This window comes from Carlito syrichta, unplaced genomic scaffold (genome assembly GCF_000164805.1).
Source record: "Carlito syrichta isolate Samal-C Ts95f unplaced genomic scaffold, Tarsius_syrichta-2.0.1 Scaffold302085, whole genome shotgun sequence".
Taxonomy (NCBI): Eukaryota; Metazoa; Chordata; class Mammalia; order Primates; family Tarsiidae; genus Carlito; species Carlito syrichta.
Window position 1 is genome coordinate 978392 of NW_007246181.1, and position 26422 is coordinate 1004813.

Consider the following 26422-nt stretch of genomic DNA (forward strand, 5'->3'; position numbering starts at 1 on the left):
CCAGATGGGACTGTCTAAGTTGCAGGAAAACAAACTCAAAGCTCCCACTGATTACACATTATGGAGAGTTGTATAATTATTTCATTATATATTACAATGTAACGATAACAGAAATAAAGTGCACAATACATGTAATGCACTTGAACCATCCTGAAACCATCCCCCTGCACTAGGTCTGTAGAAAAATAGTCTTCCATGAAACCGGTCCCTGATGCCAAAAAGGTTGGGGACCACTGTGTTGGAGGAGAGGAGCGAGCAACAGTCAGCTAGGGGAGGGGATGGAAAAAAAAATTAGAGATCTATAAGTACTGAAATGGAAAGACGTCAATGATATATTCAATGAAAAAAGTTACATAATATATACATTGATGATCTCATTAAGTAAATAAAGATCGGCCTTTCCAAATCAACGTATGTGTGTTATGTATGTCTATGCACATATGTGGAAGGGTATAGAAGAAAAGAATATGTATCTCTCTCTCTTTTTTTTTTTGAGTTAGAGTCTCACTCTGTCGCCCAGGAGTGAGATTGCGGTGGAAGAATCGACCTGCTGGGCTCTGGCAATCCTTCCACCTCAGTCTTCCAAATAGTTGGAACTACAGGCACACACTACCATGCCTGGCTAATATTTTTTTTTATTTATGGTAAAGATGAGGTCTCACCAAGTTGCCTGGGCTGGTCTTGAACCTGTGGGCTCAGGCAATCCACACACCCCGGCCTCCCAAAGTGCTGGGGTTACAGACTGAGTCACCGAACCTGGCTAAGTATACATATCTCTATAGAATTAGTGATGAAATACTATTTCCAATATTACTGATTGAAATTTCTATGAAAAAAAACTTTAATTGCTTTAGCAAATGAAAAAGAGGAAAAATAATAAAAATTTTCTGTGTCTGTATTCATTTATACCTTGCATTAATAACCCAGACAAGAATGTACTCCATTATTCATTAACAAAAATAGGATCAACCAATCTTCTAGCAAAGAGAGAAAATTATCTCCAAAGTACTTTAATGGTCTAAAAATTAGTCTTACTTGTGAAATCTGTATCCAAGTCTTTGCCACGAGCATTTGCTTGTCCTATCCTTGAAGTACAGTCTTTCTCTTGTGCTCTTTCTCGTCCATCTGGATTTAGAGAAGGGACAATCACAATCCTAGTCCTGTCAACCAACTAAACAGAAGCAGAAATCAATTAATTATTAGCTACATGTAGAACCAACAGGTACCTTCTCCCACACTTCAAACAGAAAGTCTTTATTGTTGATTTTAAACCGTTAATTTAAAAGGCAGAACTAAAACAAATGAAGTAAATAAAGTAAAAAGAAACAAAAAATCTACCGTACAACTAATGTTTCCAGAGATCTCCTGGTGACTTAGAACAGGAGCCAGAAACCACTACCTGCAGGCCAAATCTAGTTGCTGCTTACTATTATATATAAAGGTTTATTGGCACACAACCATGTCTACTCATTTACATATGACTACTTTTGTGTTCTAATGGCAGAGTTGAATAGTTATAACACAGAGTATCTGCCTCACAAAAGAAGATGGTAAAATAATTTTTTTTGTTTGGTTTGAGTCAGAGTGTAGTGGCACCATCATGGCTCATGACAACCTCAAACTTCTGGGCCTAGACAATCCTTCTGCCTCAGTCTTTCGAGTAGCTGGGACCATAGATGTGTACCACCATGTCTGACTAATTTTTTATTTTTATTTTTTATTTTAGAGACAAGTCCTCATTATGTTGCTCAGGCTGGTCTCAAACTCCTGGGCTCAAGAAATTCTCCCATCTCGGCCTCCCAAAGTGTTGGGATTATAGGTGTGAGCTACTCTGGCAAGCCTGAGGGTAAAATCATTTTTGATCAGGTCTGATTTAAGTTCTGTTTACCTAATCACACAGGTCCCTTCTGATCTTAATTATGAAATCAATTCTTTTCACATTTGTTTTGGGAGAGGCAGAATAGTAAGGTAAAACTGCATGGGGCTTTAGAATGAGACATTTGTGGATTTAAGTTCTAGTTTTACCAGTTTCTATCTGTGGGACCTCCTATAAGTTAACAAATATCTCTGCTTCCAATTCCAAATTTACAAAATGTAGATAATCAATATCACAGGACTGAGGGTTAAACTAATGATGTATACAAAGTACCTGATGTAGTACCTGGTACATAGTATGTATTAAACAAATATTAGTTCTTTTTTCCTTTCCTAAGTTCTTTGTGGACAATTAGTGCCAATTAGTGTTCTAGCAGGATGTACTGTTTCCTGACTTCCTCTGAGACAACACAGAATTAGGTTGCTTAATCATATATAACCAAGCCTCTGGATCAAAATTCTTTTCTGTAGCCATAGATGATTAAATAGACAATGCAATCTTGCTTTTCTAAAATCTCTTAGCAGCCAAGATGTCCAATAATTTTTATGCATTACATGAAAAAGTAAACTATGTAACTTTCACTAGGTTTTTCAATATAGTGTCCCAGTTATAAGTAAATGAGAATAGAAGTCCTTTAAGTTAGAATGTATAGAACTATGAGGAAAGATTGGAAGGGTAGTTTGGCTATTAAATGAAAGAGTAGAGGGTTGAAGGTAAATTTTAAGTATTTTTTTCCTCTATGTTTCTAAAGAGATACAAAAAAATATAATTGAATGACTATTAAAAGTATATACTATAAAATGGTTCACTTTTTTTTTTTTGAATTGGAGTCTTACTCTGTCACCTAGACTAGAGTGTAGTGGCATGCTCCTGGCCACCACAGCCTCGACCTGCTGGGCTCCGGCGATCCTTCTGCTTCAGCCTTCCAAGTAGTGGAATACAGGCAGCTGGAACTACAGGCGCATGCTATCATGCCCGGCTAATTTTTTTGATTTTTATTGTAGAGATGAGGTCTCGCCAAGTTGCCCAGGCGGGTCTCGAACCCGCGGGCTCAGGCAATCCACTCACCTCAGCCTCCCAAAGCGTGGGATTACAGAAAATGGTTCACTTTTAAAGAGTAGAGTTTATAATGTGCTATAAGTGACCATGTAAAATTCAACAGGAAATTTTTTTACTTTATTTTATTATAGAGATGTGGGGTACAAGTCAGGATTAAGTATATAAGTAAGCTATGTGCAGGTGAAGTTTGGGCCTCCAACTGGTCCTTACTTCCTCTGGTTTAGGACCAGGTATGTTTGTATTGTTATGAACCCCCTTCCCTCCCTGCCCCCAGCAGTGTTCTGCGACTGTCAATCCCTCCCTTATGCTGCAGTGATCAATGTTCAGGTCCCACTTCCAACAAGAAATTAAAAACTTTTAAAATGGTGCCCTGATATCAGTGTATCACTGAGCTTTTTTCCTTTTGAAGCATGCCAACACAGGTTATTCTCTTACTTGGGTAACAGCTGGGTTCTTTTTGTAGTTCAGGCAGAGAAATTCTGCCAGAGCCAAAAGCAGTTCAGTTCCAACTGGAGCATTTCCATGGATACCAGCAACAAAACGAATCTTTGGTTCTTCAGGTTCAGATACATTGGGCTTATTGGAGATTTCAAGGGACCAAATGTGGCGATATTCAACGCTCTGTCCCAAACTTTCAAAAACCAGAAACAAAAAGTAAGCAAGTAATCAAGTGTTATGTTAATGCTGACTTATGGACTTTAAAATCAGAAATGAAATATGATTCACTTTGGCATTCCTCAAAATTCATTCATTCTCATACTATCTTCATAATATTTGTCTTCTCTTTCATAATCTATACCACTATTTACTTAATATATTTTATATTAACTCACCTAAATTTTTATTACCAAAATATTTAAATATACATGAATGTACAAAAACTCCATTTAAAAATCTAAATTAACTTGGGTAAATAAGTCACTTTATACTTTACAATAAATGCAACACCAGTTTCATGGTAAAAATAATTCGATGAAAATAAAATAATGGTCAAATATTTGCTTGTCCAAGAGCTTTGAATGCTGTCTTTAATATGAAGAGAGATTTACAACAGTTAGGTAGAAAAAGAATGTTAGCATTAAATTGAGAAAGGTTAACAGAAGAGACTATTCAATACTTAGTGCCTGTTAGTATTCCACCTAAAACTGTCTTGTGATCCACCACTGGCAGGTGTGTCATATTTTGGGAAAATATTTAACTAAAAAGTGCATCTTGAATTAGAAGTTTAAAAATTAAGCAAACTAAGTAAATAGCAAAATAATGTCCAATTTTGGCTTTATCTTAAAATGAAAAAGTTTATACACTCTAGATGGCACTGAAAGGTATGATATTAAGACCTGAAATAGGCAGAAATATTCAAGAATCAGTTGAAGGGCCAGGAACAATGTTTCATGCCTATAATCCCAGCACTTTGGGAGGCTGAGGCAGGAGGATTGCTTGAGTCCAGGAGTTTGAGACCAGTATGGGCAACACAGTGAGATCTCATCTACAAAAAAATATAAAAATTAGCCAGGCATGGTGGCATGTGCCTATAGTCCCAGCTGAGACTGGGGCAGAAGGACTGCCTGAGCCCAGAAGGTTGAGGTTGTGGTGAACTGTGATCATGCCACTGCACTCTAGCCTAGGTGAAAGAGTGAGATCCTGATACAAAAAAAGAATCAGTTGAGGAAAAGAGATAACTGGTATTGTCAAAGTAAGTATCACTCTTTGTATCTATGAATATTATAAGTTAGAATTTGAGAAACTAAATTTTCTGATAAAATTAAAAGGACTAATCAAGAAAGATAAATTTAAAAAGTAAAAGATCAGATAATGTTCATGAGGTTTATAGTAGAGAACTATTAAGCTTAAGGCAAAATGTAAAGATTCTACCTACAATAGGCAAACCATAGGAATCAATAAATGGAAATTGTTTTGGAAAACTGTAACAAGATCTAAAAAGGATCTATAATGAAACAGTACAAACGAGGCAGAGAAGCCCCCAGAAAATGAAGGTAAACCATGTCTCAGCCATCAGTTTTACATAAGCCAATACTACATATTTTATGAAAGGCCTTCTAAACCATTCCCGCGCATGTCCTTAAAGCTTCAGGTAACAGATTAGATTGTGAATAGAGACTAGAACTAGAGTACAAGAAATGACAGCAACAAGGCTTCATTTTCTAATAAGAAAAAAAGTTACACATGATCCCAGACAGGTGAGCTTCTAGTTCCAAATTTCTCCCTTGACCTCAGCAAACAAACTAAGCAATTTTTAGTCAGAACATAGATCTGCAGCTGAGAAATGAAAAAGGCTTTGCAAAAGGTAAAGTAATTATTAGGAAGAATAATTTTACATTTCCTGGAGCAGTGGCTATACATTTCTAATCTAGCAAGTAATTCTCCCCCAGCGTTCCTCATAAAAGTTCTCAAGATTCGCTGTTTAAAAAGATCTTCAAGCAAATATCTGATGCAAAATAAGTAAACTGCAACTCTCTATACATTCAGCTATACAAATATGTCTACAAGAACCATTCAACGTGAATATACTCTCTTAGAAAGAAAGAAGAAATACAGTAATAAGATGACACTTACTTGGTAAGATTTGTAATATGTGGGTAGTTCATTACAAGTCCTCTCAGAAACTCTGATAAGTCTTTGTATGAATGGTATCGATAAAGAGCCAGATTTGAGGAGGAGCGTAACGTGAGGCCTTCTAAACCATTTTCAGCTGAAAGGTCTTTAATTAAAGTTTCAAACGCTTTAGTAGTTGGATCACTGGCATCATCAGTGCTGGTGCTATCCCCCTTTCCTTTCTTTGATTCATTGTTTGAATCTGTTGAGGATCGAACAAGTGTGAAGTTGACCTGAACAGCACCTTCACTCTTTATGGTTACATTCTTGGTAACTGGATTATACCTATAATAAAGAAGCATATCAGAGCCACACTTCTTCAGCTGGAGTACCCAAGTCCAGGGAAAACAGGTGTGTAGAGGATGTGTGAATCTTTGGGATAAAGGACCTTGCTAAAGACACAAAATTGTAATGTTGATTAATTATGTAATTATGATTTTTAATACATTAGTTAATAAAAAACAGGCGTGTATATACTGTTAAAATATGAATGGGTTTTTTAAATTAAATAAATGACTTCAAAAGAAAGTTAGTGCTTGTAGTCGATACCCCCATGTCTCCTGGAATTTGAGTACTCTTGTCTGCTATTAGAGTATATAGGTGGAAAAGTTTGAGAGGTACTGTTAAGACACTCTGTACCAAACACATCATTCTTGCCCTGTTTCGCAGATTCCCTGCTGCTTTGGTTTATCCAATCAACACTGCCAATATGGAAGAATAACAGAAAAGACCTCAATTACTCATTAGTGTGAAGTTTTAACCCATCCAATATATGGACCACTAGATATTTTAAAACCATTTTTTAAAAAAGGCAACAACAACTAAAAATGTTTTCATACATTTATCCTTATTTCAATGGCTGTTCAAACTAACTCTTCAGAAATAAGCTATTAGGGGGAGGAGAAAACATCTTGTGGTAACATCTGTACTTATCCAAAACATAAAAAAGAAAACTACAAGAGGGCTAAATAGTAAGTTTCAGATTAAACAGTCAGGTGGTTGCAATTCTAAGCTGTTCATAAAAAAGGGAGACTATTAAAAAAATAGATTTTTTAAAGTCATAAGTTTATATTCTTTTTAGTAAATAAATCTTTGTGGAAAGAAGCTCTGTAAGAAACATGAAAATGGCCTCACTAGAAAACTGGCAATAAAAAGAAAACTTCACTGAAGCAGTAAGGCAAATGTACAACAGTAAAAAATGAGCCTCTGTGAAAGAGCTTTAAAGTCTTCTAAAGAATACAAATGTAAAGTAGTGACATTTATTGGACAACATGACTAATAGTATGCAGCAAAACAGGAGCTTTTTTTTTCCCCAATGAATAGGTATTTCCCAAAATTGTTACCAGAAGTGAAGGAAATCACTCATTATGGCTTTTATACCAGGACAGGGACAGGTGATAAGAAAGGAGAAGGGTAAAGAAAGCTACTGTTCAAAGTGCATAATTTCACAGATTTCTTACATCAGACGGTTCATGTACTCACTCTGCCACTAAAGGACAGTTAAAGGTGTAACCAACTCTAAGCTTCCAGCAATACATTCAAGGTTGCTTAGTAGGCTCTCTAGGACTTTTTGGTAATAATCTTCCAGAATGCAGCCATGTTTGTCTTATCCCCAAGCACTCAATTTCAAAGTATTTAGTAACTCACCCTCGAGCAGATGCTGTGATTTTATAAGTTCCTGGAACCAAGAGACGCCAGTAATCTCCAGTTTTGTAAGTAGTCACTGGGTGATTAATTTCAGCAACACTAATGGTGGCATTTAATATACCCCTGCCATCAGTGGCATCAAGGACAAATCCTTTAACACCTTGATGAACCTAGATGAAGTAAAAGGACAAAGATCATCATTTAATTATCTTGGGAACTCATATCCAAAATAACGATTGTTAATAATGCAAACAAATGGAACAAAAAGGAATTTAGGAGTTCAGAGTAAAGTTAAATGTAAATGCTTATTCATTTTAGTTTCTGAAGGCTAATTTTTCATAGGCTAGGTTTATCTTTATCATGAGGAATATAAATAACACTGTTTAGCATATTCTGACAATTTCAGAATATAGAACATTCTATAAGAAAACAAGCGTGGCCTTTTCAAAAAGAAAATGTCATTTTTTTAAAAATGGAAAGACTATTTTAGATTACAGAATAGTAAAGAGATAAAAATTAAATGCAATGAATGAACCTTGACTGGTCATAAAATACAGATATAAAATTACATTTTGGGGACAAGTGTCAAATGTGAATATTAGGTATTAGTGAATCACTGTTCATTTTCTTAGGTGAGACAATGGCATCTGCAGATAGTATGTAGAACATCTTTACAGATGCTGAAATATTTAGGGGTTAAATATCATAGCACCTATAATTTATATTGAAATAATTGAGTGGAAAATGTGCGTGTGTGTGTGTGTGTGTGTGTGTGTGTGTGTGTGTATCTCCACACAATTTACATAAGAATAAGGCAAATATAGAAAAATTTTTAAAATGTTAGCTCTGGATATAAAGGTATTTATTGACTAGCCTTAACTTTTCTGTATATTTATAGTTTTTATAAAATATTTAAATATTAGTAAACAAAGCTTTATACCATACCACTCGGGGAAAAAGAAAAATGCAGAGATAAACTGACCCAAAGTATTAGATTATCCAGATTAACTATTAGCATATTTCTTATAGTCTTTACCTATTGGGCACCATGCATACCCAAACAAAAGAAAATTAATCATTTCACAATAAATCACTGGGAATAAGAAAAAGAATAAAAACATTTACTGCACAGTACTTTTTTCTACCACTTGACAAATGCTTAGATGTGTATCCAATTTATGATGGCCTTTTATAAAGACAGGGTAAAAAAGCAACTACTAACGATTAAAAGCAAAACGCCACTACCTTGTTAAATTGTTTTCCTCTTCTCTTCCTCATATATATATATAAACTCATTTCCATCCATAAATTTTTTAGACAAACATGCTAAACAAGTTGGAATACACAAATTGGATAAATAAACCAAAACAAATTGGAATTTCAAAGGGTTGTATTCTAAAATCACTGCATGAAAACAATGTGTACACACAAAAATCTTTTTGCTATTGGGAGAAATTTCATACTTCACTCCTGATAGTCACCTGTTTCATAAACTGGATTAGAGATCTTCGATTCTGTTCCCAAAATTTTGGCAGATCTTTCTCAAATGGATATTTCACACAACCTAGTTCAATAGTCACTTCAAAGCAATTTGTTTGTAAATAGTTCCAGTCCTGCATACCTCCTAAAAGATAAAAAATTAAAATTAGTCACTCTGAAGAAATTCTAAACAGCTCAGATCCCAAAAGGTAAGCAGTATTCCTTATAAAAAGCAAAATTTATCATTAACTGAAAAACAATGCATTTATGTGAAAGTTCTTTTATGCTTATAGTACAGGTAAAACACCAGTACCTTTAGGTTTAAGAAGAATTCAAGTGAAACTTACACTTTTCATATCACATGTAAGATTCTCTGTGATGCCAGGAGTAAGCTATAACACTTTAATCAAGTTTTAGTTTATTAGTAGTAGTTGGAAAGATTATTTAACGTTTTTAACTACTTAATATTTTCCAAAGAATGGCTCTTCCTCAAAATTAAAAGACAAATAACAAGCAGCACTATCCAGGAAAGCAGAAAAGTCATCAAGTTGTAAGGCCTTGATATAAAATAGTCTTTACCTGGGACATTATACCAACTAGCTCCATTTGTTATTCCATGAGGAAAATATTCATTAGGGTACATATTCTTGCAAGGTCTACCTTGAAACATCTGGGAATTTTCCTGGGGAAAAAAAAGGATCTTTACTTGTATTTGTATTTGCATCAAAAAAACACTGAAAAGATAAAGGAAAATAATAAAAGTTGCTATTGGCGGATGCAGTGCTTTACACCTGTAATCCTGATAATTTGGGAGGCCGAGGCAGAAAGATTGCTTGAGGCCAGTAGTTTGAGACCAGCCTAGGCAACACAGCAAGAACCCCCATCTCTACAAAAAATTTTAGAAATTAGTCAGGCATGTGCCTGTAGTACCAGCTACTCAGGGAAACTGAGATGGGAGGATTGCTTGAGCCCAAGAATTTGGAGCTGCAGTGAACTCTGAACATGCCACTGTACTCCAGCTTGTGCTAAGGAGACTCTATTTCAAAATAATAATAATAATAATAATTAATAATTAGTTAAATAAATTGGCTACCAATAGGATGTGTGAGAAGTGGGAGTGGGAATGGATTAATGGGGCCTCAGAAGCAGTGAGACTTTTCAGTGTACAGTTTACTAAGCCATTTGTATTTTTCACTATGTGAACTTACCTATTTTTTTAAAAAATCAAAACTAAATGTGCTGTATAAGGAAATGTTGAAGACTTCATTTATTTATTCCTTGCAACTGGAAGTATATCAAACCCAAGTATATAAAAACCTTTAAAAAGTTTCTGCTCACATTCATACTTTCATTTCATGTTTCCAAGGAGCTTAATGTTCAAAAAAGATAAAACACATACAACGTGGAATAAGCAGTTTTTCCCAACTGCTAGGAGGAATAAGATGGCCCCTCTGTGCTCTCATTGCACCATGTATAACAATTATCTTACAATTGGCTATACCTTTTTCTTCCCTTAAGATAATATACTACTTCTTGAAACAGTTTGTGTCTGTGTTCTCAGCATCTAGCCCTGTGTCTAGCATGCAGTACATGTGCAATTGCTTGCTCAACAAAGGGTAAAAAAAAAACTGCCGTGGAGTCACAAATAAATGCTACTGAAATCCAGAGGACAGAAAGTTTACTTCCTGATTATAAAAGTAATCCATGTTCATTATAGAAAGTTTGGAAAACATAGGAATTTCTGTCTACTTTTCCTTGTTATAGGTTACTATAGAATTTTAAACATCTTGGACCAGGGGTTGGCAATTTTTTCTATAAAGGGCTAGATAGTAAAAATTTTAGATTTCAGCTACTCAACTCTGCCCTTTGCATCTACTGAGATTATCACATGGTTTTTCTTCTTTAGTTTGTTAATATGTTGAATTACACTGGTTTATTTTCAAATGTTGAAAAAGAAAGCAGCCATACATTATATGTAAAAATATGGTTGTGGTTGAGTGTCAATAAAACTTTATTTACAAAATGGGTGGTGGGTTAGATTTTGCCTCAGAGTTGTAGTTCTTTACCCTCCTGTTTTAGCCTATTTTTCTGGGTTTATAACTTGTCAAATAAAATAAACTGGTGTGCATTTGTTCCAGGTACTGTGCTAAGCTCATAGATGAAAGGCTAGTGAGAAAGACAAGCAGTATATCCAAAAGTAAGGTGGGACACAGGAGAAAAATCCCCAAGGCTGAATGAAAGGAGTCATGAAAGCACATGACCTGAGTCTTATAGGACTTTATTCTAAGGCATTTTAAAACATGAAATAACTATTTTTATAGCATCTGATGTTCAAACACAAACCTACCTTGGAATAAGAAAGTGCTATTTGTTGAAACACGGCATCATCTGGTGATTTACTATATGTGGCAAGTCCTTGTTCATCATCATCAAAAGGGTAGTTAACCACCAAAGAACCTATAAGGGAAAAGAGAAAATTGTATCATGTTCTCTGTTTCAAGATGAATCATTAACATAAAGGAAGTTTTTCAGAATACTGCTTGAGAAGGGAAACCAATTTCCTCAATAGGAATGAAAAATACACAGGTTTCTACAACAGAAAATCAAAGTGGATAAGTGAGAAAATAAATAGCTATAGGCTGGGTGCAGTGGCTTACTCCTGTAATCCCAGCACTTTGGGAGGCTGAAGCAAGAGACTGCTTGAGCCCAAAAGTTCAAGACCAGTCTAGGCAACATAGTAAGATCTAGTTTCTACAAAAAAATCAAAACATTAGCTGGATGTGGTGGTGCATGCCTGGAGTCCCAGCTACCCGGGAGACTGAGACAGAAGGGTCACTTGAGCCCAGGAAGTCGAGTCTGCAGTGAGCCATGATGGTGCCTAAAGATTGCCTTAATTAGAAAGGTCTTGGGAATTTACCTGGATTTCCGGGTATAATTTACATATCAGAGCTGAAACTAGATGTATATAAGTATAATTTAAACAATTTTACTTTTATAACATTTAGTATAAGAAAAATTGTGTGAAATTTGATACCCTTTCAGTAAAATTCAGATGCATTTCAAGTCATGGAATTTTAAAATAAGAAGAGAGGTTGGGTGCAGTGGCATACACCTATAGTCCCAGCTACTCAGGAGGCTGAGGCAGGAGGATCACTTGAGCCCAGGAATTCAAGGCTGTAATTCACTGTGATCATGCTTGTGAATGAGACCCCTGACTCCAATAAATGAATAAATGAATAAATGAATGAATGGACAGAGAGATGAATAAGACTCATAAAGTCCAACTAATCTATCCTCCTCTTTTTGCAGATAAGGAAACAGAGAGGTTTATGTGACTAATGAATAGCAGAGCCAGCCCTGACCTACACTCAGAAAAAAAATGCTAAACATTTCTCTTATAGTCATACTAGAAATTACTCATTTGGAGTTATATCATACAACTTTTCATGACCTAAGGTAAAGAAAATGTTTTACAACATATGTAAAAGATACCAACTTCTTTCAAGCTCCCCACAGGGTGTTTCTCAGGCAAAGCCTTGAACTACACATGCCCACTCCCCCACCACAAGACTGAATTCTTTACTTTCCTCTTTGTCTTGTTTCCATTTGCCCATCTGTTCATTTATTCTACTGTCTACTTAACCTTTCATCTTTGCCCTTTTTTATCATGCCACTTTACGTGAATGGAAGTGAAGAGACATATTTAACTTGAATTCAGAAGAGGTAATCTTATAATAACAAACACCAGCAAACATCCACATTAAACATTTTGCTTTAAAAAGCAAGTATGAAAAACTGTGTTCATTCTATACCCAAAATAGTTCTAACTAGAATAAGTATGCTTCCACACTTCCTCTTACCCAAATTTAACTCCTCAAAAACATTTAATTTCACTCTGAATTTGTGACCTATGTGCAAAAATTTCAACATTGTCTTTCAAATGGCTAATTTTCTAAGGTTAAAAAAAGGTCAAAAAAGACCTACAGTACTTATAAAAGTCTTATCTCAAAAAATAATTAGTATCAACTCAAAAGGATAAGCAACAAAAGAAAAAATAAATAAAATGAACTTCTTCAAGATTTAAAACTTTTATGTATCAAAGGATATTATTAAGAAAGAGAAAAGACACCTATAGAATGGCAGAAACTATTTGCAAAGCAGCTATCAGATAAGAAATCAGTATCCAGAACATAAAATTAAACAAACTCTTACAACTCAACAGCCAAAACCCAATTAAAAATTGGGCAAAGGACTTGAACAGATACTTCTCCCAAGATGATATGCAAATGGCCAATAAGCACATGCGAAGATGCTCAATATCATTAGTCACCAGGAAAATGCAGATTGAAACCACAGTAAGGTACTATTTCTTAACCACTAGGATGGCTATAATTAAATAAATACAAAATAGTAAGTATTGGTCAGGATATGGAGAAACTGAAATCCTCATACATTGCTGCCAGGACTGTAAAATGGAAAAGTCCCTGTGGAAAAGTTTGGCATTTCTCAAAAAGCTAAACATGAAATTACCATATGACAACTCCACTCATAAGTGTATACCCAAAATAGTTGAAAACTCAGATATTTGTATACCAATGGTCACTGTAGTCAAAAAATAGAAACAACCCATGTGTCCATCAATGAACAAATGGATAAAGAAAATGTGACATATAAAATGAACAAATGGATAAAGAAAATGTAACATATACATTTGCATATACAATGTAATATTATTCATCAGAAAGAAATTATATATGCTACAACATGAATGAATCTTGAAAACATTATGCTAAGTGAAAGAAACTAGGCACAAAAGATCACATATTATATGATTCTATTTCTATGAAATAGCCAGCATAGGCAAATCCATAGAGACAGCAAAAAAAATTGGTAATTACCAGAGATTGAGGTCAGGGGAATGGGGGCCAACTGTTTCATGGGTATGGGGTATCATTTTGGAAAGATAAAAATGTTTTGGAACAAGATAAAGGTGGCACTTGTGAGGCAGGCTAGCTAGTTTAGGCATAGAGAAGAATGGAAAATTACTGAGCTGGAGGTTAAGAAACTTTCTGTGATTTGTAACTCACATGAAACTGAAGAGATCACCTGTATTCTCCTCTCTGCAGTGTATACTTACAGTTTAAATTAAAGCTCTTTTCTTTATTTTCTGTGACTCATCCTTAAATTCTTTCCTATGATGAAGTCATAAGCCTGCTTCCAGTATGGGTCAAGGATCGCACCTCTCAGGAAGAGACTTCCACTTCCTCAAGGAGTCTGCATGCTGGACCTAACTGGGGAATGCTATTGCTGAGACGATCTTCCCCAAATCAACCAGCATCCATTGCAAAACATCGTGGACGCACTAAATGCCACAGAATTATGTGAATTTCATCTCAATAAGAAAATTAATTTAAAAATTCATAGAAGGAATAGTGCTTATTCTTTCAAAACCCTTCTAAATTATTAAGTTGGAAGTAAAGAGATCAGAACATGCCACTCCAGAATATGCTACTTTGGTTTATTAATTATTTTGAGCTGAAGGCAACTGAGAAATAGCAGATACAAGAAAGGCTCTCTGCCCTCTGCTTTTCTGCCCTATAAGAGGGCACAAATTTCCCATGAGAAAGGTATCTTCCTGTTACCAGGAAGAGGAGAACATTCTTACCAACAGAGATGAGGAGTTAATGCCAAGATAAGTCTACACAAGTAAACCTTACTAAAATAGTCCCCTACCTTTCACTGGTTTCCCCCATGTATTTCCTAGTCACTTTCCTACAATTGACCGCCCTTAGAAGTCAAACCTCTTTTCTTTGTCTAGTCAGTTTTCTACAGGTATCTAAAAGAGTAGTAGCATCCTCAAGTCTAACTACTGCTTTGAGGGTTTCAGGCTTTTCCTATCAAGCATCCCTTTTTTCCTGCCTGTGCCACATAAAAATATTAACACCGAATAAAACTTGTGTGCTTTTCTCCCATTAATCTGTCTTTTGTCAGCTTAATTTACATGCTCCAGATACAGAATCTAAGAGGGTAAAGTTTTTTCTCCCTTACAGCAGCAAAGAGATCCTCTTTTAAATTTCTTTGCTAAGATTTCAAAGTCCATTTAGAGACTTTAAGATGAGAAAAACAAGTATTGAAATAAAGATGTCTACATGATTAAAGATACCTACCGCTCATCATGCCAAGGTCTTGATACCACATACATAAATTTGTGACTTATTTTCATTGGAATGTTAAGTAGTGTTAGGATGTAGCTAAATGACATGTAACATATTCTGATAATACTTTTCAAAGCTCTACATAAAAAATATTTTCTAGCCGGGCTCAGTGGCTCAGCCTGTAATCCCGCGCTTTGGGAGGCTGAGGTGAGTGGATTGCCTGAGCCCGTGGGTTCAAGACCCGCCTGGGCAACTTGGTGAAACCTCATCTCTACAATAAATCAAAAAATTAGCCGGGCGTGGTAGCACACACCTGTAGTTCCAGCTACTTGGAAGGCTGAGTGGAAAGATCGCTGGAGCCCAGCAGGTTGAGGCTGCAGTGGCCAGGAGTGGCCACTGCACTCCAGTCTGGGCGACAGAGTGAGACTCCAACTCAAAAAAAAAAAATTTTTTTTCTATAAAACATGGCATAAAATGCATAAAGTATTTTAAAATAAAACAAAAAATGATTTTGCCAAAAGGTGTAATTTCATAATTCCCGTTTGGCTCCTTTTTTCTACTACTGGCAATCTTTCAAAGCAATTTTTTTGCGAATCTCAATTTACTTTTTTCTTTTAACCTGGGAACACACATTCAAGTTGCCCTGAATATACACTCCCTACTTCTTAAATCTAAATATCCATCAGTATGTACTGTCATTCTAAAATGGCAAGCTACTCTATATGCCATGAAAATCAAACACTAGCAAATCCAAATGTTTAGTCCAATTTTTAGTCCAATCTACTCTCTGTCTCTATGGATCTGCCTATTTTGGACAGTCCAACAAATGCTGACACTAAATTTCTTCCCTATTACCCCTGGTGCTAATACTTGTCACTATTTTATTTAGTAGCTTTATTGACATAATTCACATAGTATACAATGCACCCATTTATAGCTGTTTATACTCACAGGGCTGCACAACCATTACCACTATCTAGTTATAGAACATTTTCATGACTCCAAAAAGAAACTCCCAAACCCATTAGCAGCCACTTCCCTCTTCCCTCCTACCACTATCTACTCTAACCCAAAGCAATTACTAATCTACTCTCTGTCTCTATGGATCTGCCTATTCTGAATATTTCATAAAAATATAATCATACGACATATGTTCTCTTGTGACTGGCTTCTGTCACTTAGCATAATGTTTTCAAAGTATGTGTATGCTGTAGCATGAATCAGTGGTTGATTCCTTTTCATGCCAAATAATATTCCATTGTATGAATATATTAATACAACGTTTTATTCATCCATTTATCAGATGATGGTTGTTTAGGTTGTTTCTACTTTTTGGTTAGTATGAATAATGCTAAATGAACATTCATGTACATTTTACACTGAATAAATGAACATTCAGATACAAGTAAGTTTATGTGTGGATATGTTTTCAGTTCTCTTGGATATTAATACCTTCACTCTAACTCACACAACCCTAGCTGGATATCGTAATAATTATAAATCTTGACCTTTCTTTCTGTTTAACCGATTCATTCCTCCTGAATTATATGGAGGTATATAAGCTCAGACACTACACGAGAATGAGGTCATTGTGTCGGTTAAGGATATAGCAAGTAGAAGATAAAAGAATATCAAAATCTAAATTTACATAAAGAGTTTATTCAACTTTAGAGAGAAAATTGGACTAAACATTTGGATTTGCTAGTGTTTGATTTTTATGAATGACAAAAAACATGTTACCAAGTTCCCAGTGTGAGGGCTAAATTTAAAATACTTGAAGAAATACAAGAGGAAGAAAAGAGAAGCAGAGAGGAAGAAAAGAGAAGTGGAGACGAAGAGGGGGAGAAGAGAGGGATGGGAGGAAGAGGGGAGGAGAGAAAAGGAAGGAGGGAGGACAGAAGAAAGAGGAGAGAGAAGGCTGGGCATGGTGGTTCACACTTTTTATAGCACTTTTGGGGGCAGAGGATTGCCTGAGTCCAGGAGCTCAAGACCAGCCTGGGCAACTCGGAGAGACCTTGTCTCTACAAAAAGTAAAAAAAATTAGCCAAGAGTGGTGGCACATGTCTGTAGTTCCAGTTACTCAGAGGGCTGAGGCAAAAGGACTGCCTGAGCCCAGCAGTCGAGGCTGGGGTGTTGGTGAGCGTGCCACTGTACTCCAGCCTGGCAACAGAGTGAGGTTCTGACTCAAAAAACAAAAAACAAAAAAGAAAAAAGAGGAGAGAGGAGAAAGGAAAGAGAAAAGGAAGAGAAAAGAGAAGCGGGGAAAGACACGAAGAGAGGGGTGAATGGAGAGAAGAGAAGGTGGGGTGAGAGGGGAGAGAGAAAAAGAGAAAGAAGGAAGGGATAAATAGCCAGGAAACTGCATTAAAAAGTAATGAGAAAAGACATTTATTGTTGTCTGCCATAAAAGCAAAAACAGGATACTCATTTTAAGAAAGCATACAAACAGATAAAATTCCACCAGTATTTTCAAATGCTCTCAACAAGAACTAATTAGTGAAATATAAAGTTACCATACCTCCATGCAGGTTTGCTGACAATACAAATGAATAGGACTTCATCCAGCTCATTATAGCCATAGTTTCTGGTTGGGTAGGGTCTGTGATCTGAACAAACTGGTCTGGGAAATTTCGGTTCAGGTCAAAGTTGTTGCTGTTGTTTCTGCCAATTACACTTATTGAATCTCCTGTATGATAAAGGATTCACATTTAAGACATGCTTACTTATATTTTAATCCAACGCATACATGGACACATCAGGCTTCACTATTATCAACTGCATCTTTTTTTACATTGGGTACTGGAAAATTTTATCTCTTTTGAACAAAGAAGTAAAGCCATTATCTTTTCATTTTTGCCTTCTGGTCCTACTTTAGGAGGAAAAAAATCCAAGTACACAAATTATATTAAAGCATTGCTCAACATACAATGATATGATCACAATGTTGAGTAGAAAATACAGATCAGAGTGGGATTCTCCACTCCTTTCTTGTATATAAAGCTCACTAAGACATCACAAGAAACAGACCAAATGGAAAGAAGAAAATTGTGGTACGCTTACATTGAAGTGATCACAGAAAGGTAAAGTTAGTCAAGAACATAGGTGGAAGTTTAACCTGATGGGAGTGAAAGGGCTCCATTTAAGCTTAACTGTATATATTCCATTTTAATAGGGGAGAGCCCTACTATTGTCATTATAATGAGAAAAACTGCAAGTGAATGAAGGAAAGTGAACTGGAGGGTTCACCAGTGGTAATTAGTTCCACCTTTCAGAAAGGTCTGGGGTAGATGTAGGAGGGATGGACGATGCTGACAAAGGAGGTTCTAATAATATTAAGAATTAATTTGAGCCCATTTGCTCAAGAGAGCTTCTGGGTACTAATGACTAGTTGATTCTCCCTGTGATCAGTACGAGTAATAAGATATGAGATTCCATATCATATTGTGGTGCCTATTCTGCTTAGAGATATCATTGCCTGGAAGAAAGCATGGGCTGGGAAAAAATGGGTTCTACTATCCTAGTGACTGCATAAGGTGGCCTGTGTAAGTTTGCTCTCTCAGCTCTTAATATATTGCCCCAGGAGAGATGGGTTCGTGCAGAGAAGTCACAGGAATGGGATGTCAATAACTTAGTTTTGAATATGCATAGAAAACAGAACTGAGAGTCAAAACCGAGTCACTAGCTTCAAAAGATATCTGGTTTGGTTTTTCACTTATGAAATAAGATTCCCAAAATAACAATTAAATGAGAACTACTGTCAAAATGAAATAATTTGTAAAAATCTTATGCTATTTTTAGTAAATAAGAGCCATTACAAAGTAGAAAACATCATTAAATATAAACTTCATCACCTAATTATTGAATGGATGGACCACCTTGCAAGAATACAAGAGCTAAAACCAGTTATAAATTATAAGAAAAAAAAAATAGGAAGAAACTCTAGGGAAACAAAATAGTTCAAATTCTCTTCTGCACCAAAATAAGCACTGCCATATTGTCACCAGGATGGTCTTGACAGCCATTTCACGTTTCTTGTTTTTGCTGTCATTAATACCTAAGCATGTGCTTAAGAATTCTGACCAGCACAGTTGGTCACCCTTGCACAGTTTCCCAACCCCTTCTTCCCAGGAAAAGCTTTAACAGTTTTTCTTTAGTCTCTTTATCTATAGGCACAATTGCTTCAGAAAACCAGATGGCCTGGCCCAAGTGCCACAAATAGCCATGTGATGCCCTGCCAGAAAACAGAAGAGATATAGATCCCCAAAAAACTGGTGCAGACCAGCATAGACTGATGCAGACCAGAGCAGGTGCCCATCAGTTATCTTTAGCTCATTAACATATTACTATATTAATGTGAAAACTCTCTCCCTTAAGAGAAAGTCACCACCACATACATGTGACACATGAAGAAGCATGTTTGTGAATTGTGCCTGTGTGTCTAGAACTCTACTCTGTTCATGCTTGCGTACATTTCCCACCCTGCACCCAACTCCTTAAAACTCCCATTGCTCCCACTGTTTGGCAGGAAGATGCCTTTAGAATATGAGCTCCTCTTCCGCATTTTTTTCCTTTGGCCACTGAATAAAGCCTGATTGCCTTTCCAAATGATGTTCTTTCTTTGCGGCCTATGCAAAGTGGGGATGAAATACAGTTTACCAGAAACAATATGATAATAAAAAGATTAAGCATTAATAGACAGTTATTCTTTACCTTCTTGGGACTTTTCATATCCATCAGGATTCATGGACGGCATAAGGTGAATTCTAGTGCTACGAACCAAATCTGTTACTTCAGGGTCTGTTCCAAAGTTCTTGCAAAGGTATTCAATGAGGTTCAATAGCAGCTCTCTTCCTACCACTTCATTTCCATGCATATTTCCAATGTACTTGAATTCTGGTTCACCTGAAAACAAAATAGTTACATGGAATACTTTTTTCTCTTTTTCAATGACTACCATGAACTCTCTCAGTTTTTTCCCCCAACATATGTAAATGCTGTATCAAAATTTTTAAAAAATATTTTGGCAAAGGAAGCCAAAAAAAAAGCTTCAGAAATATCTTATAAAGTAGCTTCCTTACTAATACATAGTTTATGCAGGCTCAAAGCAGATATAGGCCATATAATATGAAATAAAAAGACTATTGACCGAAGAAATCTAATCTATGCACACATATTAAATACCATACCTAATATAAACTACCAAATGGATTTTCTTCTTTTATGGGAAATATTGGTTACATTATCTTTTTTCCTTAATTTTAGTTAGGTTTTCTAAATTCCAGTTATACACTCTATAGGCGATCTTTCTGGATGAAACATAACAATATAGATCATAGCTTTGGAAGGCACTACTGAAACTATGTTAAGACCATACCAATTTACCTGGTTCATGGACACCTGGATTATCAGATATCTCCATCACATAAAGTTCTCTTGACTCCACTGATTTTCCCAAAGAATAAAGCCGAGTGATGTTAGGATATTCATTGGCAAACCTTCTCAAGAAGATTTCCATATCTGGAAAATGGTGGTGGTGAAAATCCTTTGGCTGAATTGGCTGGTAGGAGGATGATGTTCCAGGAGGAATATTAGGTATACCAACTGTGCTAGCAGTTGCTACAGCCTCAGTCGTGCCAGTGATTATTGAAGTTACTGTAGGCCGAAGAGAAAAATCCACCTCTGTGGCTGGTCCTTCTTTCACCACTATATTAGTAATAGTCAATGGCATATACCTGAAAAAAATATTTGAAAATGTAGGTGGTTTGGAGTTAATATACACAATGTTTTACTATTATAAAAGCACAGTAGCCTTTTCATATTCTTGCACTTATTTACTGGTCTATCAAAACTCAAACTAAATAAAGATATATGTGTAAATTTAAGAGTTTTAAGATGTTATCTCACAGAGAATCCCAGATTAAGTCTTTTTTACTTATTTACCTATTTTTGAGTTGGAATGTCACTGTGTTGCCTAGACTGGAGCACTGTGGTACAATCACAGTTCACTACAGCATCAAACTCCTGAGCTCAGACAATTCTTCTGTCTCAGTCTCCCAAGTAGCTGGGACTACAGGTGCATGCCACCACACCCAACTAATTTTTAAAATTTTTTGTAGAGATGAGATTTTACAATGTTGCCTAGGTTGGCCTCAAAATCCTCGGCTCAAGCAATTCTCCTGCCTCGACCTCCCAAAGTGCTGGATTACTGAGCCACTGTGCCTGGCCTAGATTAAATTTCTCTTATCAAAACTTCTCAGATACCACACATTAGAATATTTACAAAAAGTGACATTCAAAGGAAAGAATAGGCTGAAAGATGGAGGTAGTTACTTAATTGTAACTATAGCTACAATACTCAAATACTACAATACTCTTTGCAGTGCCTCTAATTGTCATTCCAACTTCTTTCCCAAGTAGTAGAGTTCAGAATTAATGGTTATGAATTAAATCCTTATCAAAGTCAGCTTCCAGAAAAGTTTCCAGGGGAGGTAGGAAACCTCTTGTTTAATATATTAGAAAGCTGAAGGTAAGACAATTCTTCAAAATATCATTTACAGAGCCCTGGGTTTCTTCTACTCTGGTATTCAATTAGCATTGAGGCTGAATATCTTTTTAAGTTTTTAGAATTGTCCTTCCTACCAATGATACAATTATACTTTACATTCAATTGTACTATTAGTATGTGACAAAAAAATCTCCACAGTCATATTTTCTCATTATAAAAAGAAGAATCAGAAAATAAGGAGAAATATAAACCAGCTACAATGAATAACAGTTACTATACTATGTTTCTGTCTTAGATATAAAACAGAGGCTTGACATTTTAATTAAGAGTGTACGTAGTTTAAAATCTTACCCAGTTAAAACCACTGTAAGGTTATAAGTTCCAGGAACAAGCAATCTGTGGAAATCACCAAATCTGCCTGTTGTGATATTATGATTAATACCGGCCACTGAGATGGTTGCATTCTCTAAACCAGATCCCGTTACTAAATCTTTAACAAATCCTTTAATCCCAATGTGAACCTAAAAAAAGGAAAAGAAACAAGAATCAAAGCTCCAAGACCATCGACTTGGAAGGCAGGAGGACATAACTTCCCTCTGCATTGATGTTAGAATTTCTAAAAAATAAGCTTCCTTTTGTCTCTCCCCAAAACATTTTTCAATCCCTTGATACTGAAATACAACATAAACAAAAGTATTAAATCCTTAAACTTTGGTCATATGTGTCTGAACTCTACAGCAGTAAGATTCTTTTAAAATTCTCTTTTCTCAAAACCAGACTTCTACTTTTCTCAACAAAGTATAATTTCTGGTATACCCGATTGTTGTATTACCCTGTCTGATGTTTATATTAAACTGACATCCATGGGTTATATAGTGGTAAAGGCTCTCTAGCAAATATGATCACATGACATTGTAAGAGCCTAGTAGTACATATTTGGATAATTATTTCACCACCACCATTTTCTAAGTCAGGCAAAGGGAGCCCTGTGGAGCAGCCAGTTGGGGGTAAAGGGCAGGGGAGGCAGAGCTAGAGTATGTTTTAATAGATTATAATCTAATAATCTTTAATGGTAATCCATACTCTCAGATCATAAAAACAAATAAGATAAAGGATATCTAATATTGTACAGATTGTCATTCACATACAACCAAATTTCTCCCTTATTTAATCCTGTTTCTATACCCCAACCTTCAAGTCATCTACTTTTACCTTTTCAATCAATGTGATCAAAGACTCACGATTATTCTCCCATTCTTGTCGAAGCTGTGAAGCAGGTGGGTACTTGCAGCAAGATAGTTCCAATGTGATCTCAAAACAGTTAGCCCATACATAATTATAATCTTGCATACCACCTGTAACATGAAGGAATAAATAAGTTTACTCTCAGAAGGAAAAGAATTCAACTCTCCAAAAGACTGAAGAATTCAATCCAGTCATCTCTGCATGTATACATTTTCTTTTCATTGAATTATTTGAAATTGGAGTAGGCTCTTGAATTAGAGTGCAGTTAATAACAATAAATAATGATAGCACAATATTTGAGTTTTTACTATATGCCAGACCTATTCTATAAATTTTATGTGTATTAAAATTTATTCTTTACAACAAGTATATGAGATACATATTACTTTTTTACCCATTTTACAGATGTGAGAAGTGAGACACAAAGAGGTTAATACTCATAACAGAATGATAATAAAGGGTACACATAATTTTATTTTTATCTATCTATTTATTTATTTATTAAAAGCAGGATTTATTGAGAGGACAGAAAAGCTCCCACAGTGGGAAAGGACCCAAAGGGGTTGTCCCACATAATTTTAAAGTTGTGAAAAATATTCAGGCCAAAGCATTATTAAGCACCTACTATTTTAACTAATTAAGAACCTAACTATTCTATCAAGAAGGTGGAAAGAAAAAAAGAAAGACTGTATCTAGGGTGGCACAACTACACAAATCAGGGAAAAATAAAGGATACATAAACTCATTCAAAATGCACTAAATGGAAGACAGAATTAAAAGAGGAATAAACATCCATGGTCAGCCACCTTTACCACTTTTACACCTATATATGAGGGGGACCCCAAAAAACCCAGAATTTATTTATAAAAAATTGTATATTTATTATTACATGTTTAAATTTTAGTCACCTTCAAAGTACCCTCCATTTGGTGCAATACATCTACAAAGACACTTTTCCCACTGCTGAAAACAGTTTTTGAACTCATCAATTTTGATGTCTTTTATTTAGTGCTTCTACTGTTTTTTGTTTCACCTCTTCCACATCAGTAGAACATTTCCCTCCGAGGCTTTCTTCATCAGGGGAAACAACAAAAAGTGGCTCAGGGCAAGACTGGGTGAATAGGGAGGGTGGGGCATGAGGGTTATGCCATTTTTATTCAAAAACTGCTAAACATTTAGCGTGCTGTGGGCAGGTGCACTTGTAAATCACCCAACATGAACTGGGCAAAAGCATTGAAAGAATCTCCAAAAAAATTCACTGAAGCTGAATGCAGCCTCTCACAATGCTAGCTGGTACACTGATGCCAATGGGTTCCTAGGACACTTACCTAGTGGGGGGAGCCTGTACTACAAAGGACTCTACCTCCAAAAGAAAATTCTGTGTTTTTCTAGGCCCTTCTTATAAGCCCACACTTACTTTGTTGAAAGCTTACTAACCTAACATTCTTGTCACTTGATTTCCTCACATCTTGTTTTTAGTGGATAAAGACTAAAAAGTAGAGAAGGGAGGGGGTGTAAGTTCTCTATAATCTCACCTTGCTCCTGAAATGTGAGTAAACAAATACTTATAATATCAAGCGCTTTCCAAAGTCCATTTTTTTGCACGTGAAATGGGCCATGACCTTAGTCACTTCCTTCTATTATCCCTGAAAGATGCCACACAAACCTTGGTTTGGCTCAGTCAATGCCCACTATTCATCAAAATCCTGGTAAATATCTGCCTGGCAAGGAGGACCTCTCTTTTCCCCAACCTTTTCTAAACTGATTTTTTTTTTTCTCTCTGACAAGTCAAAGTAAAAATATGGACTTTGAGGGTCATCTTTCCCCACCCCCAATGCATCTCAGATGATGTGATACAGAATCCTTCAGATAAGAAGAAAGGAGAATAATTTATCTTTCATTGACAGCACTAACAGGTGTGCTTGAGTCATATATTCTTCTGCCAGTTACTCGATGAGAATGCTTTGGTATCAACATGGGTCATAATTTTTTATATACAAAGTTAGTGTTAGATGATCATAAAGGACCCTTCCAATGCTCAGATTCTATGATGCTTAAAAATACTTGCTGATTTGATTATAAGAGAAAAGGCAGACAGGGAACACACACAAAAAGACAATTCTGAAAATTGTTTCTGAAGAAAATGTCATAGTCTAAAGTACAACTTATTAGGAATTGGTCAAAGAACAGGGCCCTATGAAACAGTGAAGAAAAGCAAACCATACAAAAAAGTTAACAAAACTTTGACAAAATTAATAGCAGCAATATTATTGGAGCCTAAACTCTTAATTTCACTTCTGTTGAGGTTTCATTATGTGCTTTGAAGCACATCTAGTTCTTGAAATTTGTTGAAATTTCCACCTTACCTAACACAGTATGCTCCATTTCACTGGCATAATAGAATAAATATTGTTAATACAAAAAAGCTAGGTTTTGTATTGTTAATACAAAAAAGCTAGGCTAAGTGCGGAGCATCTAAAGCTAGTAAAAACAAAACTGCACAAAAAACTTAAAAATCCAGGGCTCTGTGAATTCTAGTCAGTGCTATTTTGAATAAGAAGTACACAGAAGGAAGTTGAACACAACCTCAAAGTTACCCAAACAGGATCATACCAATGCTGGCTATGTGCTGTCTAATCTCAGTATAAGGAAGATGACCAAATTGTATTCACACTCATTCACATTATAAATTCAAGCATTTATAAATAAGACCAAGTGTTTGTTTTATAGTCTGGAGGAGGAGACAACTTCTATAAAGAAATACAATAGAGGACAGCGGTGATGGTTGTACTACAATGTAAATGTATTGAATGTTAGTGAATTGTGCACTTAAAAAATGGTTACCAGGATAAATTTTATAGTATGTATATTTTACACAATAAAAATGATTAAATAGAGATATTACAGGTCTATGCCACTAATTCCAATGGTGTAGTTGAGGGAAGATCTGGGAAAGCTTCTTGGGCGAGGTGTTTTTTTTGTTAGATTTTAAATAAAGATAAATAAAACTGTAAGAGTCAGCAAAAGATGTGAGGATTCAGAGCACTCTAGTCAGGGGAAGTAGCTTTGTAAAGGTGTGAGGTAGCAGGGTCTGATGTGTGCTGATCAGCAGCTGTGAGGCAGACAGGTCACAGTATTAAGTGGGAGTACAGAGCTGCAAGGATGCAGTAAAGGGCAGGTTGGAAAGGTAAGCACAGTCCTAAGAGAGGCTGAGAATAAGGCTTCCTTGGTTCTTCAAGACATTAAAAAAAAAATACTGCATTTTGTTAGTTTTGAAAAGAAAAGTGCCATGATGAATAGAAGGTAGTTTCGTCTGGAGAGGAGAAAGATGGGAAACAAGAAGGTCACATAGGCAGCTTTTCCGATGGTTCAAGTGAAACGTAATTAGGCCTAAAACAAGGTGAGGGAAAGAAAGGAACCAAAGAGAAACACTAGCCAGATCAACTGGGATAATTAACAATGATGTCATTAAAGAGAGAAGAAGCAAGGTTTGGAAGAGTAACTGAGCAGAGAGGGGCATGCCGAGTTTGAGGTATTAGTTGAACATGTAGACAGAAAAACTCAAGAAAGATTCAAAAAGGCAAGTTTGGAGGTTGTGGCAAAGAGTGGTCTTTCTCAAGAAATGATAATTTAAGTATTGGAAGTTCAATTTTCATTTAGCAAATATTTATTGAACACCTACTATGCATGTCAGGCACTGCTCTAGGCGCTTGGGGATATAGTGATGAACTAAATAGATAAGGTCCCTGCTCGTCCAAAACTTAAATTCTTAAATAAGGGAAGCACACAGTTAACAAAAATAAACAGCAAAAATACCACACAGTGAGAAATGCAGTACAGAAA

At 35.8% G+C, this 26422-nt stretch overlaps 1 protein-coding gene across 1 annotated transcript in view; it reads right to left on the reverse strand.

Moving 5' to 3' along the window:
* CPD (carboxypeptidase D) overlaps positions 1-26422 on the reverse strand; it is a 70726-nt gene that overhangs the window by 15262 nt on the left and 29042 nt on the right. The window contains exons 3-14 of the mRNA XM_021711351.1: positions 22547-22689; positions 21686-21855; positions 20212-20561; positions 19540-19731; positions 17348-17515; positions 11022-11131; positions 9254-9356; positions 8677-8819; positions 7196-7365; positions 5510-5833; positions 3371-3566; positions 1036-1171 (exon numbers count right to left, since the gene is read on the reverse strand). Coding sequence (XP_021567026.1) covers positions 1036-1171; positions 3371-3566; positions 5510-5833; positions 7196-7365; positions 8677-8819; positions 9254-9356; positions 11022-11131; positions 17348-17515; positions 19540-19731; positions 20212-20561; positions 21686-21855; positions 22547-22689 — 2205 coding nt within the window. The remainder of the gene's footprint in view (positions 1-1035; positions 1172-3370; positions 3567-5509; positions 5834-7195; positions 7366-8676; positions 8820-9253; positions 9357-11021; positions 11132-17347; positions 17516-19539; positions 19732-20211; positions 20562-21685; positions 21856-22546; positions 22690-26422) is intronic.